Source organism: Hemibagrus wyckioides, linkage group LG13 (genome assembly GCF_019097595.1).
Source record: "Hemibagrus wyckioides isolate EC202008001 linkage group LG13, SWU_Hwy_1.0, whole genome shotgun sequence".
In the NCBI taxonomy this organism is placed as follows: domain Eukaryota; kingdom Metazoa; phylum Chordata; class Actinopteri; order Siluriformes; family Bagridae; genus Hemibagrus; species Hemibagrus wyckioides.
Window position 1 is genome coordinate 18,757,944 of NC_080722.1, and position 14,974 is coordinate 18,772,917.

Sequence of the window (14,974 nt, forward strand, 5' to 3'; positions counted from 1 at the left end):
CCAAGTATTAAACATGCAGGACAGTTCAGTACAGTGGGTCTCTATGAATCACATAAAGAGGTTTCAATTTAGCTCTGTAAGGGCTCATAAGGACATTTAAAGAATTATTTAAGCTCTAGCAGTTCATTTTATTCTGTAAGTGTTCATTAAACAGCAAAAAATTAATTCAACAGAAGTGCTGACCATGAGTTCTTTTAACACTGTAGATATTAAGAACTCAGGACTGTTGGTGTTTATAAATCAGATCAAACGTTAATTCTTTAAAAACCTGGTTCAACAATAACAGCTAATTTAACCCTTTATGTATTCATTAAACACTTCAAGAATAAATTAACGTCTAAGAACTAATGTAGGCCTGCAAGTATCAGTTAAACACTTCAGGAATTTATTTGTCAATAAGAGTAAGTTTCATTCTATAGGTGTTCTTTAAGCAGTTAAAGGGTTAATTCAATACTAAAATTTCATTTAGTCATGTATACAAGCTCAAGATGAATTCAATTCAATACTAAAGCTTAATTGAATTCTTTAAGCAGCTAAGGTGTAATCCCTTAGGAGTTTGTTCAGTACTAAAAGTTCATTTCACCGTGTAGATGTTTTTAAGCAGTTTATTCAGTACTGAAGGTTAACTGAACTTTGGAGGTGAGCAGTTAAAGACTCATTTCAGTACTAAAAGGTGATTGAACTCTGCAGATGGGCTTTATGCAGTTAGAGATAATTCAACACTAAAAATAAACTCTGCAGGCGGTCTTTAAACAATTACAGACAACAAAAACTCTGTAAGTATTCATCAAGCAGTTAAAAACAATTCAATGCTCAAGTTCATTTGAGCGTTTAGGTGTTTAAAGAGTTATTTCAATACTGATAACAGTAAGCAATATTTAAGTGGTTAAAGGCTCAATACTCAGAATTAGAAATACAAACTAATGCAGTTAGAAATGACTCAACACTAAAATTAATTTTACTCTGCAGTCTTTAAACAATTACAGACAACAGTTATAATATTCAATACTAGAAGTTACACAATTTAACACTAAGTATTCACTAAGCAGTTAAAGACAATTCAACGCTATAAGTTAATTTATTTCAGAGTTATTTTAATACTGAAAGTTAATTTAACTCCGTAAGCAGTATTTAGTTGGGTAAAGACTTAATTCAATGCTACAAGGTAATGTAACTCTGCAGATGGTCTTAATGTAGTTAGAGATAAGTCTTTAAACAATTGCAGATGTTAATCCAATACTACAAGTTCATTTAACCCTGGAAGTAGTTAAGCAGTTCATTAAGCAGTTAACGGCAATTCAATGCTAGGATTTATTTTATTAGTATATTTTATAAGTTATATTTAGTTATTTCAATACTGAAAGTTAATTTAACTCTGTAAGCAGTATTTAGGTGGTTAAAGACTCAGTTCAATGCTACAAGGTAATGTAACTCTGCAGATGGTCTTTATGTAGTTAGAGATAAGTCTTTAAACAATTGCAGATGTTAATCCAATACTACAAGTTCATTTAACCCTGGAAGTACTCATTAAGCAGTTAAAACAATGAAGAGTTAATTTAGCTTAGATTTTCATTAAACACAGCTCTAATAGCAAAAACGTAAACATGCAAGCGTTCTTAGAGCAGATTGGAGTGCAGGAGTTGGTTTAATACTAAAAGTAAAAGTAACCTGTGAAGATAATGAAGACTGAGAGAGTTATCTGGACACTGCTCCTTTAACTGTCTGCATTTTATTACATTCAAGAGCAGACAAAACTGAATAAACAGACTGCTTCCAAGTATAACAATCACATCCAGCTCCACACAAGCTTTTATCCTTCAGATATATTATTGAGCAGTTAGTATTTCCCAGATTTTGTCCTGTGTGAAAAGTTCACACACTCTGGTCCATGAGTATTTACCTTTAAACACCACAGATGCGATGGGGTCCGGGCTGCCGAGCTTCTTTTTAGGAAGACCCGAAGCAGACTCAACCACAACACGCAACATGACTGATACACGTCAAAAAACAATCCCAAAAAATGTTTTTTTTTTTATCTTGTCATGATGCCTGAGAGTTTTAGCTGTAGTCCTCAGTTTGGTTTCTTTACTGAAGTTAAAGCAAATGATCTGTAAGGGCTGGACACAGGGAGGAGGGTGTGGATTTACTCAAACCCAACACCATACCTGCCTGCTCTTATAATGAACCTGAGGAGGAAACCTGATCAGGGAATGGTAAAAGCACTTAGTTGTTTTTCTTTTTATGAGCTTAATCTGCTGGTTTTTAACAAAACGTTTAAACTAGAAGAAGGTGAAGAAAACCTCCACGAGCATCACGTTTATAAAGGCGACTTAACCAGTGAACGGCTCTCTGTAGCCTCCTAGTGGTGAACATCATGAACATCATCTCTCACATACCATGATCAAGGTCAATACAAACAGCTTTATTGAACACCATCCTTTACAGATAAAGGTCGTTTTCCAAAAATAGGTAACATGTACAATACAATACATTTTTTTGTCATTCGGAATAAGGGAAAGAAATATACATGACATAGGTTAAACACCACCCAGAGCTGTGCATGTAAATAACACGAGATCTAGCGTACTTCGAACCTGTTTCCTGGTTGCTGCATTTCCCCCTCCTGAATCTTATTAATAATTTACAACAAGCAGAAAATGAATTCATTTAAAGATTTGCCCTAAGTTGAGAGTTTATTATTAACACACATCTATTTCTTTCTTCATGCTATTGAGTATGTCTATTGCATTAAAACACTACAAGATCAAACGATTTTAGATACATGATCATCACACCCATACATGGTTCTTCTGAAAGTTGGAAGCACACAATCGTACAGGATGTCTTTGTATGCTGTAGCTTTACAATTTCCCTTCCCTGGAATTAAGAGGCCCAAACCTGTTCCAACATGACGATGCCCAAGGGTACAAAGCCAACTCTATGAAGCCTTGGTTTGCCAAGGACAGAGTAGAAGAACTCCACAGAACCCTGACCTCAACCCCACTGAACACCTTTGGGATGAACTGTAACACTGACCGAACCTCAGGCTTATCGGCACACTTTCTCTAATAGAATTTATATGCCACATAGTTTTGTAATTATATCGTTCTATTGTATTTATTTCATTATAATTTTTTTACTGTACCTATTTTAACCCTAGGTTTTATTCAGTTTGAGCATCAGGTAATAAATGATTGTGTTTTTACACTGTAAACCTTACACTGTAAATCACAGGCCCTGTCTTACTTTAGCAAGCCATACTTTGAGAACATTTCTTCAAAAATAAAGCTTAGGGTCACAGCAACATTTCTAGCAATAAAGTGTGCAAACGTTGCCATCAGATGAACCATAAGTGTATGGACATGATAACACTAACACTGGAGTTTATTGGGCTGAGAGTTAAAAGGGAAGAAAAAGAAATCAGATATAAATACAAACACCACAAACACTGCTCATTATGTTAGAATCCAGTATTTCTTAAAAGAATTGCTTATATTATAGCACAACACTGCTACATGTCCTGTGGAAGAATAAAGACACACCACTGGTCAGCCCTGGCTGAGCTGTTATTGAAAAGTACAACTCTTCTGAATAGACTATTAAGTTGATGTGATGGGTACAGTGTGTTCGTTTTAAAACAAGGGGCAGAACATGCCATTAAGCCCCTTATTGCTGCCTGATGTGGACTTTATAAAGGTCCTTGTGTAGCAGAGTGTTACGTGGCAGCCTTCTGACCCCTCTCGATGGCCATTTTCTCCAGACGCTCGGTATAGAACCCATTAAAGTCGAGCCTGCATGAAAGCAAAAAAAAAAACGTCATGAACTACATTTCTCCTTTGCATACATCTCAACCTAGAGTTAAATAAATACAATAGCCTGATTTTTCATCTTTTGCCATATCCCAGGTTTTCCCAAGCCGCTGTAACTGACCTATAGATCATATCCATCACTCTTACCAGTAGATGATATTGATCACTCACCTGTAGATGATGTTGATCATGCTGTGTTCACAGTCATTGGTGCTGTAAATGCTCAGCTTGTCCAACAGGTCCAACAACAGCGTGCTAAAGTTACTGTCAAACTTACTGATGGTGCCTTCAAAGCCTGAGTCTGACTGCAGGGAATCGACATGCTCAGCTAAAAACTGCAAATGGACAGAAAGAGGAGTGAGCAGTGCTTTTTTTGTAGCTGGGGTTATGAAGCCCTGCTCTGAAGCAGAGTCATCAGTGCTTTGTTGCAGTGTTCAGTGTGAAAAGACGCAGTTACAGAAATCCCATGTTTTTGTAGTTTCTATAACTGCAGGAGGAAAAAAAATCAAATGGTGACAGATAACATAATTTGGACCGAAGAGGAGAGAGTTTTATTTTCCAGTTATAGTCAGAAAAGTGTGTTAAAGACAGACTGGATGGCAGTCAGAAATAACCAATGATTTAAGGAACTGATGGAAATATTGAAATATGAGTGGAATATCAATAAATGCCTACACTACACAACAAAATGTAAAAAAAAAAAAAAAAAACACGTTAACCCCGCCCCCCAGAAAAAACAATATTTAATATGATTAAGTGATTATAAACCCTATAGACAACACTGTACACAGCATTAAAATTCTGTTACCTTGGAGGCCAGTCTTTTCTTCTCAGCCTCCTCAGTGCGCTCACTCGGTGTTGGAGGACCCTCCATGGTGCCATGTTCCAGGCTTAATCGGTTTATCTCACTGTCCATCCTCAAGCTCTGGGTGAATCGCTAGAACAGAATGATTGCCTGGGGTCAGACATGACAAATGACACAACCTGCACTTGGCTATGTCTTTTACCAAGTACTAAAATCACTAATTACCGTGAGATCGATTTAAGCATGACTATTATTGAGGGAGCTCTCTCTTCAGAGAAACACACAAAGTCATTCACTTAGGAAAAAAATAAAAACAACAGATGTTGATTTGTACCCAAGTAAACATTTGAAATATTGAACAACTGGATAATCCACTATGCACCGCTCTTAAACAGGTCATTCCAAAAGTGGGTGACGTTATCACTGCTGGCTCCATGTGAGCTGGAGGGGTCTTCAGCATGTACAGTTGAGTACAGCCTGGATGTATTGATCCTTGGTGTACTTGAGTGTTATGTGGCTGATTTCTACCTCCCTATTCTGTCTTTCTAATAATTCACGCTCTTTTGCATCTGACTGGTTTAAGGAATTATGTGACTCTTTAGATCTTATGCAGTTGATTAATGCACCTACTACTAGGTTCAATCTAAGATTTGTTCAGAATCCAAAAGAAAGGCATTTGCTTACCATGTGCACCGGACATGGGACAACCTTCAGCGTAATTACATTAGGGCATAATCACTTTGTTACAATGACAGAGCTATCTCTAGAGCTTATCTTTAAAGCTATCTTAAAAATTGTAGAGTGTAATTGTTATTCATAAGCTGGATTTATATTATCTATTTGTAGCCCTTGTTTCTATTATCACTTACATTATGGCTCCTTTAAATTAAATTATTTAATACATCAGTAAACATGAATAAACCATGAACTTTAGCATCAATACACAGTAACTTTAACAAATTTAACTATCAAATTAGCCAAAAATATAACTGAATAAACCTTCTGAATAAAATTAAAAACAACTGAATAAATCTTCACACCGCTGCTAAGAAGTATTAAAATTCTACTTTAATAAACATTTTAATAAACACCTTTATGGTTTTTAAGGGGCAAAACTCTGAACTGAAGCTGAGTTTCTTAAAGTTAGGAGCATTTACAAAAAATGTTTGATCATTTTAGTTATGGCTTGAATAAACATGTCAATTTATTTGTATTAACTTTTTGTATTAAGTTAACTTAACTTGTTACTTCAAAATGACACAAATCTCCAGTTTATCACTTATTTAGTCAACCAAAAACACTACCATAAATTACTATGCTACTGAATGACTAAGCTCAAAGATGAATGCCACAATAACAAGAACAAAACTTGACTCTAGTATTAAACTATTATAACATCTTAACATTCCTAAAACTGTCACTGTGTATTCTGTGCTTTGTACCTGCATGCAGTTGGTGTACATGACGCACACAGACATAAGCTTGGAGAAGATCCTCAGCAGTTCAGGGTTGGTCAGCATGCAGTCTTTCAGACAGTTATCCAAGAAACTGGTATGATGGCAGAGAACGTCGTCGATATTAGACGCCTGCAAAGACAAAGAAAGGTAGATGAATGGCTTTAGTCTCTAGGGTATATTTCAGAACAATATTGCAGAAAAAAAAAAAAGGTCACAGTGCTCCTTCGATAAAAATTGAAACGTCTTCTCATCACCGATTTCAGGTTGTTCTCCATGATGTGCCATGTGGGCTCCATGACCTCAAACATCATGTAGTACTGGATGTTCTGTACAAAGTTTAGCATGCGCTGCCTGAGAGCAAATGCTCCAGCAAACCTAGAGTTCGAGGACAGCAAAAGATTCTTTTTGAGATTACAAAGTTTAATTAGTTTTATAATATAATCACGAATGAACATTTTAAAAACTCTACATTTATTGTGTATTCGAGATGAACATTCTTTTTGACATTTATCATTTATAAAAAAAAAATGCACTAAATGTCTTGGTGCTTGAAATAGAAACGAAAAAAAGTCAGCAGGTTTTAATCTCACCATTTAGCAGAGTGTAGGGAGTACTGCTTGGCCGACTTGTTGGTGATCCAAACGTTGCAGAGGAGCCTCTCGACATGCTTGCAATAAAACATATGTCTGAACAGCATCTGATATCTTGTCAGTGCTTTCCTGCAAGATCAAATAGAGTGTTGGTTCCTCGCTGCTCCAGATCATAGCAAATACCACAAGACTACACATCACATGTCATACACGGAGCTGTTTACCGGTTGATTATAAGTGACAGCGGCCATTTGACAATGTAGTCGAAAGAGAACGCCTCGAGGCCACTGAGAGCCACCTCAGTGGGGTCAGCGTTGATGATGGCTTTTTCCTGCTTGGTTTCTATGGCCAGGACGCGCAGTAGCTGAGTAATGACATCATGGGGCATCAGGTCAATCTGGAAAACAACAGGAAGCACATGAACATTTTAATCCATTATAACTCCATACAGGTAGGAAAATGGCCAATTAACCTGACAGTTTGTGAATTTCACACACTGTTTCCATGGTATATAAAAGCCCTGCAGTCATGTTGATGTCTAATAGTTAATGCTATTGCGAAGAATATTAAATTACTTAAATTGGGTTTAGGTAGAGCTTTAGGCAGTGATAAATATTCTTAAATAAAAGACCTTTAGATCATCTTTGAAGGGATCCGTGTTGGCCGTGCTCGTTCTCAGAGCCAGCTCCAGCAGTGCTTCTAAGCGAGAAGGGATAATGTCATCAACAGGTTTCTTCAGCTCCTCTTCAGTAAGGTCCATGAAGTGCACAAAGAAGTCTCCCTTGTCCATCAGAAAGTAGTGCTTGATGGACCTAAACACACACACAAATTTGTTATGTTGATTTAGTCCTTTTTCATAGCATCATAACGTCACAGCTACAAGTTCAAATTTTATAATAATATAATATAATTTAAAAATATACTACATAATACAATATAATAATATTTCTAAACACAATGTGTTCACAGCCTGGAGTTGATCATCTTCCACATGATCTGTAGTGTTTTACTTCTCTTAAACCACAGTAGCTGAAATTATCACATAAATAAAAGAGCATGTTCAATTTCATTTATTTGTATAGTACTTTTAACAATGCAAAGTTACAATTTATCCCCAAAATTTATCCCTAATGAGCAAGCCTGAGGTGATGTTGGGAAGGAAAAACTCCCTGAGATGATGAGAGTAAGAAACCTTGAGAGGAACCAGGCTCAGAAGAGAACCTCTTCCTCATTTGGGTGAAACTGGACAGTAAATAATGTAACTGCTGATAATGTCCTTTCTACAACAACAACCAAGAGCTGTTTGGGAACTAATAGGTCAGTGTAGTTTCTGAGTTACTTATAGACTTAGCACTATATGTTCACATCTGCTTTTTGAACTAAACTGAAACATAATTAAAATATATAAAGCTCAGCAACACACTGAATGTTTACCTCAGCCGTGACACCAGCTCCTTCTCCTCCATAAGAAAGTCCAGGAGAACCTTACTGGCATAGTTGTAGGCTTTTTCAATTTGTTCCACATATGCTCTCTCTTTTAGAGTGTAGAGAACTTCCTTTGCATCTGGACAGGTCACGTCTCGCCCACACTCCCTCACCACGTTCAGGTACTTCCCTGAGAGAAGAGACGGGAAAAGAAGACCATGTTAATAATGAGGTGATCAACGTCTCAGCGTCTATATGTTGTGTAATTAAACATACAGTGATGTCTCTCACCTGTACTTAGTATTTTATCTGCCATTTTTTGAAGGAAAGATGGGATTTTGTGCTGCACAATGGTGTATCGCTGATCCCAATATTTGTCGTTATAGTCCTCTTGGATCTTCTCTTTCTGAAGCTCGTGTTCCTCAACCATGAACTCACTTTCAAAACATCATATCAGGTTTAGTACTCAATCAAATACTACTTTAAACTGTCCATGATTAGCAATACTGGATCAAAAACAGTGATCCACTGTTCTTAATTTCTGTACCCGTATGGATCCTTGATGATTCCCCGGTAGATCCATTTCTCCAGCATCTCAAAGTAGGGGACACTGGCTGCTTTGGTCAGATAGAGACACAACTCTTGAGCCTGGCTGTCCCCAGTATAGTTGAAGGTGCGGTCATGAAGCAGACTTAACGTTGAGCCACCCATACACTCTCCTTTGTCCACTGAGGTGGCTGCACACACACACACAAAAAAAGAAATAGTAGCTTTTAGCTGACTCTCTAGACACACATCAGCTTTCACACAAGCAGTAATTAGTCAAGTATTATAAACCAATGCAAGTCTAATAGTATGGCCATCATGCTTCAGAGCTAATCTAGGCATTCATCCACATGACTACTGAATGTGTTGGACCTGAACATGTAGTTGTAACAATAATAATAATAATAATAATAATAATAATAATAATAATAATAATAATAATAATAATACTTCAGGATGTCCCAAAAGTAGAAATTAAAATTTTTTAACAAAATGTTTTCATACATAGCTGGATTGGGATCATAATGTTATAATGGTCTTTAAAAGGAACCATAGAAAGCACATCATACACGACTCTGTTGCCAAATCTTCACAAATTAAAAAAGACTGGAAGTGTTGATGACCAACTGAGAACTGAACGTCCACAAAGATCCACTGATGAAGATACAACCAGCAGGGTGCTTTTTATGGATACTGACACCCTGGTATTTACACAAAACTCAGCATGCAGATATTGTAATAATAAACATTATATTTGAGAGGTAGCTTGCTGAGCAGGCAGTATTTCTGTGCAACATTTTTTGTGCTGCTGAAAAAGTCCACCCCATTAAGAAGACAGCATGAAAACAACGGAGATTAAAATGTGTTTTCAGAGACGAAATCTAATAATTATAGTCACCAGATGGTAGCTTAAAAATAACACTATGATAAAAGCCATATTGACTATAATTTCTACACATTTTTCATCTTGAAATGGAACTAAAAAGTGCTGTATTTGAGATACATGTCCAGGACTAAGGTCTCAGAGTTGTAAATAACATTTTAGCCAAGTTAATTAGAATCACATTTACATTTTAGAAACATTGAAAAACTCAACCACATCTTTACCGATGGAGGCCAGAACCTCGATGGTGCGCATGGTGGGCTGGATGTAGAACCAGAGTTTCTGTAGCGAGAGCATGCCCTGCCTGTGAAGATGCTCTAGCTGGGTCACCAGGATGAGGTACTCCTTCATTAGTGTCCTCATGGCTGCAGTAAGTGCGTGGTTCACCTGACCATACTCAAAGGAACACTTCTCCTCTGTGAAGCTGCAGGGCCATCCAAAGAATTCAGTCAGACACAGTGCAGATCAAGTTATTATAACCCAAACTGTTTCATGAGTTAGACTGATATTTTCACTCACCGTGTGACAGTAGAGTAACAGGATGCCACTGGTAATATTCGGTTCACAAGCTCTTTAATGGACATGTCTAGAGAAGGGTCTACTATAAAAGAACGACTCTGTCTGCCGAGCACAGGCTGTGCTGTGATGTCTCTCCCATCCACTCCAATCAGTACATACAGCAGATCCTCAACCAGAGCTTGCTCCTGCACAGTCAGCGGCATTGTACCTGGAAACACATGAAGACAGCACATTTACACATTCATATAACACAGTCAGTAAAAACAATGCAATGATAACTCTGAGAGTCAGTGACTAGAAGGTTATAAGTTTAAAGCTTAGGAATGTCAGAGAGTAAGATCTGTACTATGTATTCGGCCACCCAGCACTGCCAACCTGCCATTGTTTGGCCCTTGAGAAATGCCCTTAACCCCCTTTACTCAAGGGGGCTGTATCTCCTCATCATGGCACCTGTTAGTGGGTGGGATATATTAGGCAGCAAGTAAACATTTTGTCCTCAAAGTTGATGTGTTAGAAGCAGGAAAAATGGACAAGCGTAAGGATTTGAGGTAGCTTGACAAGGACGAAATTGTGATGGCTAGACGACTGGATCAGAGCATCTCCAAAACTGCAGCTCTTGTGGGGTGTTCCCGGTCTGCAGTGGTCAGTGTCTATCAAAAGTGGTCCAAGGAAGGAACAGTGGTGAACCGGCGACAGGGTCATGAGTGGCCAAGGCTAATTGATGAACTTAGGGAGTTAAGGCTGTACCGTGTCGTCTGATCCAACAGATGGGCTACTGTTGCTTACATTACTGAAGAAGTTAATGCTGGTTCAGATAGAAAGGTGTCAGAATACACAGTGCATCACAGGTCAGGGCTGTTTTGGCAGCAACACAATATTAGACAGGTGGTCATAATGTTATGATTGGTGTATGTGCCATATAAAAGCTGCTTGACTCTTCCCTAAAAGCAGACCCCCAAGGAAGGCATACATAGTTTCAAACCAGAGGCAACATTTTTGATAGGCAGTGTTCATCTGAACCCAGCAAAAGGTAATGAATGGAGATAAAGGCCTCCATCAACTCTGCTGACTGACACTGCTGCTGGGAAATGCTGAAATAATCTAAAGTTAGATCTTGCATTCCTGTTGAACAGCAAAGGACAGATTTTTTCACTAATCTGTCTCAGAAGGAAAAAGTATTCTGACTGGCGCTTTCTTGTACCTTGCAATAATCTCAAGGAAAACAAAACACAGAAAATCCTGCATTTAGTGTTGCATTTCAGAGAATCTGTACAATCAGACTTTGTAACCCTGGCTGTAAAATGTAGCATAGATCTTTCAAGGAGAGCTTTAGGAGATAACAATTCTTACCGATAGCCACGACTGGATCTCCTGTTGGTGCAGAACTAGTGATGAAATCTCCGATCAGCGAAGGTCTGTCATACACCCAGTTTGGGAAGACGGGAATAGGTTGTGTGGGGTTCTTCTTGTTGTGTCTGTCTCTTAGTAGCTTGCGGGTGGCCTCAGCAGACTGCACATAGAATATTTCATTTTTCACATCACCTTAACTTCAAGACTTTTTAATCAGCAATAAACAAGACTGTCTGTTCATTAGAAGCACAAAGAAAAACTGAATTATCATGTTATATCAAGACTGTGGCAAATAATCATTGATAGACAGGTGTCTGTTATATCCTCATATCACACTACATGGCCAGAACTTTGTGGACACCTGATCATCATGTGTATACAGTATGCTTAGCTTCTACAAACTATTACCATAAAGTTAGACAAAGAAAGGTTGGAGAGAAGACCTCAAGTGTCCAGAACTGAGCCCTGACCTCAACCCCACTAAACACCTTTAGGATGAACTGGAACACTGACTGAACCACATCTATCACCTGAATGAACACAAATCTCCACAGCCACTCTCTGAAATCTACTGGAAAGCCTTCCCACAAGAGTGGAGCTTATAATAAGAGCAAAGGGAAGATAAAATGTAATTTTCATTGGTCACCTGGTGTCCAAAAACTTTTGGCCATATAGTGTAGATCTACCTTATATATCAAAATAAACAGAGTTGAATATCACAGTAAACCGTGAAAATGATTATTGGCATATCCCTAACAAATGATGTCAGTTTTTTCAGTGTTTAGAAACTGAAACATTCATATTTATCAAATAAACTTTCCAGAAATAAATAAGGTCACACCTGTGGAACGTTGGAGCTGGCTGTGACATTCCCGAGCTTTTTGCGCAGTTCCTCCAGCTCCTGCATTGACATCTTGCTACTGGTTGGGGGAATACTGAAGGACGTTGTACTACTCGATGTCGTGTTCGCTGACATGTCTGATCTCTCTTTAGCATTCTGCTGCAGAAATTTGAGAGTCTGGGGAAAAACAACCAAATTTATTAGAGCAGTTTATTGATTATAACTCATTTAGTCCAGGGTCTGTGTTATCCATCCTCATCCTGTCAGCAACAGTCCATTTCTAACCACAGTACTGCCACTGGATGGTTGGTGGACTGTTCTCACCCTAGCAATGATGCTGTAGACTTTTAGACTCACATTATCTGATCAGTGTCATCACTGGGTTAGAAATAGTCCTCTGACGGATGGAATAGAGATGGAGTAAAAACTATAAAGCAACAAATGGGTTTGTAATTGTTTAGAAAATGCATCACATTGCAGTGCTGCTCAACAGGATTTGTCTGATCAGATCAGCCTTCAAACATACCTCTTTATCTTCAGTGAGCTTTGAGAGGAGATAAACCAGAGGATCCAAGTTGCGTGCATTTTTGGACTTCAGCTCTTCATATTTCCTCAAGAAGTCCTCAGGGGTTTTAGAGTGCTCTGTAAGCTTCACCTGCAAAAATGTGTTGGTTTAGTAGTTCCACTATGTGTGGCAGAGTTAAACTGCTCATCACAGTCAGAAAACCAATCACACTTGAGGACTTAAACACATGAAACGTCACCCTGAAACACACTGAATATTGGTGCTGCTTATAGCAATCGGGGTCCTAATTTGTTGGCCAATATTGTAAGTTTATTATTCTCCTGAGAAGGAATGGTTATGTGCCATCTTTAGTGAGATCTTAAACAGATCTCAAACAGTCAGGCTTCAATGTTGGCTCCTAAAAACCAAAAAGAAATCCAGTATAGATATTAGTGCGCACATTGGGGTATATCTTCTGAAGAGTATCTACAATCTTCAACAGTGAATCGAGCTACAACCCAGACTCAGTGATTCAGCAGGTGGTCAAATGTCGTTGTCGGTAATGTAGAAAATCTGAGTGAAAACAGAGGAGAAAGAAGTCAAACTAAAAGTCACGGCAGGTAGAGTTGCCAATCTTGAAGTTCCAGGGTCCGTGGTCCGATCCTGAGCTCAGGTCAAAAAACATGCTGTCAGGAGATCTAGTGTGTGTTCGTGCGTGTGTGTGTGTATGGTTTCCTAGCTCGTGCCCGGTATTCCCAGGATTTACTCTGGATCCACTCTGGATAAAACTTATTAAAGAAATAATGAATGAGTATCCAAGGTGCCATTAAGCTCCTTTAAGTTTTGATCTAGAAAAACAGAACATGTTGCACTTCATCTTCTGCACCTCTTATTCTACACAGGGTCACAGGTAACATGGGGCCCTGCCCAGGGCACTTGGGGCACAAGGCAGAAGACACCCTGGATGGGATGCCAAACCATTACAGGGTACTATCACACACACACACACACACACACAGGACAATTTATGCCTATAAAGCATTTGGAGGAAGAAACTGGAGTACCCAGAGGAAACCCCCCACCGCAGAGAGACATGTTACCCCCAGTGCCTACCTTAGCACTGTGTGCAGACACTGTTGTGGTAACATGAGGAGTCCTGTTCTTCTGCAGTAAGTCGATGTACACCTCGGCCCCATCAACTCCTCTGACATGAAGGAGGCTGAGCAGCTCGTTCACATCGTGGTGTATCCTGAACTCGCTCATGGCTTCACTTTATCCTTTATCCTGGAGTGACACAAAAATAAACAAGATCCGCCTTCTGTTTTCAGAAACTATAGGTGGCTAGCTCGCTGGATAGTCGAATGAACACATGAACTACATTAGAACATCAGTAAACAGTAAACTACAGGATCAATCAAATTTAATATACTAATTTTCCCCCCACATCAGCAAGCTAGCCTACATTGGGGAATATACCCCGCTAGCCAGTTCGAACGTTAGGGAGGCTGTATCTAAACGGCTCCCTCCTCCCTTTGTTTGTGCACTACACAAGCATAGCGCCTACATCCTATCTAGTGCACTCTATATCCATTAGACATGCATTTGGAATTGATCGCAACCCAGCAGTGTTTCATGGCCACCAACCACCAACAGTAAACTAAAGCAGGTCTATGCTATAACACGGGCACTCTAGCAGTTTGTCATTTTTTAGCAAAAATATACAGTTAAAAATACGCCAAAGTAACGTTACCACAATAGCAGGCGTTTTCCGGCTAATTTATTAACGTAGCTAATGTGAAGTTAGAAACAAACAGGTCGATTTTTTTCTTCTTTTTCAGACGGACCCGCCAAAATAACCAGCGTTACAAAATAAAAGTTCAACTTCATTCGCGTGCTAATAAACAAAAGAAATTCTGTCCAATATAGCCGGGGAAAATGACGAGAAACAAGAAAAAAGAGAGAGAAAAAACCAGGAAGAAATGAGGATATAAAAATAGTTAAATAATTACATTTGCAGTTCAGCGGTAATGTAATTAAGTCGTATACTACATAATCAAAGCCCCCCCAATATTTCTCATAATATTTCCTTTCAAAAGTGACAGTAAGTGAATAAAGCGTCCTTGTAATATTTACACAAATCAGAAAAAGAAACGTGCTTATTTTATCAGCAACATTCAGTTGCATTAAGATTAATGATGCTGAGCTTTATCAGTCATACACATCTTCACTTAAAGTCTACAAATT

At 38.5% G+C, this 14,974-nt stretch overlaps 2 protein-coding genes across 6 annotated transcripts in view; both read right to left on the reverse strand.

The window, feature by feature from the left end:
* The window catches only part of myof (myoferlin), a 34,408-nt gene extending 32,293 nt beyond the window's left edge, over positions 1–2,115 (reverse strand). For 3 of the 4 annotated variants that reach the window (XM_058406253.1, XM_058406252.1, XM_058406255.1), the window contains exon 1: positions 1,901–2,115. In XM_058406253.1, coding sequence (XP_058262236.1) covers positions 1,901–1,988 — 88 coding nt within the window. In that variant the 5' untranslated portion in view covers positions 1,989–2,115. The remainder of the gene's footprint in view (positions 1–1,900) is intronic. The other variant, XM_058406251.1, reaches the window with a different exon arrangement.
* Positions 2,116–2,401: 286 nt separating this feature from the next.
* On the reverse strand, positions 2,402–14,591 carry tubgcp2 (tubulin gamma complex component 2). 2 transcript variants are annotated; one of them, XM_058407206.1, is made up of 18 exons: positions 14,481–14,591; positions 13,844–14,014; positions 12,752–12,880; positions 12,226–12,402; positions 11,385–11,544; positions 10,035–10,242; positions 9,740–9,939; positions 8,634–8,823; positions 8,378–8,523; positions 8,096–8,276; positions 7,293–7,473; positions 6,886–7,058; positions 6,662–6,790; positions 6,326–6,446; positions 6,057–6,200; positions 4,618–4,746; positions 3,981–4,144; positions 2,402–3,791 (listed from the first exon to the last, which is right to left on the reverse strand). In XM_058407206.1, the coding sequence occupies exons 2-18, from the start codon at positions 13,991–13,993 to the stop codon at positions 3,716–3,718; spliced, it is 2,658 nt and encodes an 885-aa protein (XP_058263189.1). In that variant the 5' UTR covers positions 13,994–14,014; positions 14,481–14,591; the 3' UTR covers positions 2,402–3,715. The 2 variants fall into 2 exon arrangements, with proteins under 2 accessions (XP_058263189.1, XP_058263188.1); XM_058407205.1 differs by lacking the exon at positions 14,481–14,591 and having other exon boundaries at positions 13,844–14,339.
* Positions 14,592–14,974: the final 383 nt, after the last annotated feature.

Bases quoted from the DNA above. Each gene is read 5' to 3' on its own strand.
- tubgcp2 (XM_058407206.1), bottom strand. From the start codon at position 13,993: ATGAGCGAGTTCAGGATACACCACGATGTGAACGAGCTGCTCAGCCTC. The intron at 9,940-10,034 runs GTGAGTGAAAAT...ATGGCCCTGCAG, and splicing joins TGTTACTCTACTGTCACACG to CTTCACAGAGGAGAAGTGTT. The intron at 4,747-6,056 runs GTACAAAGCACA...ATTCTGTTCTAG, and splicing joins TGTACACCAACTGCATGCAG to CGATTCACCCAGAGCTTGAG.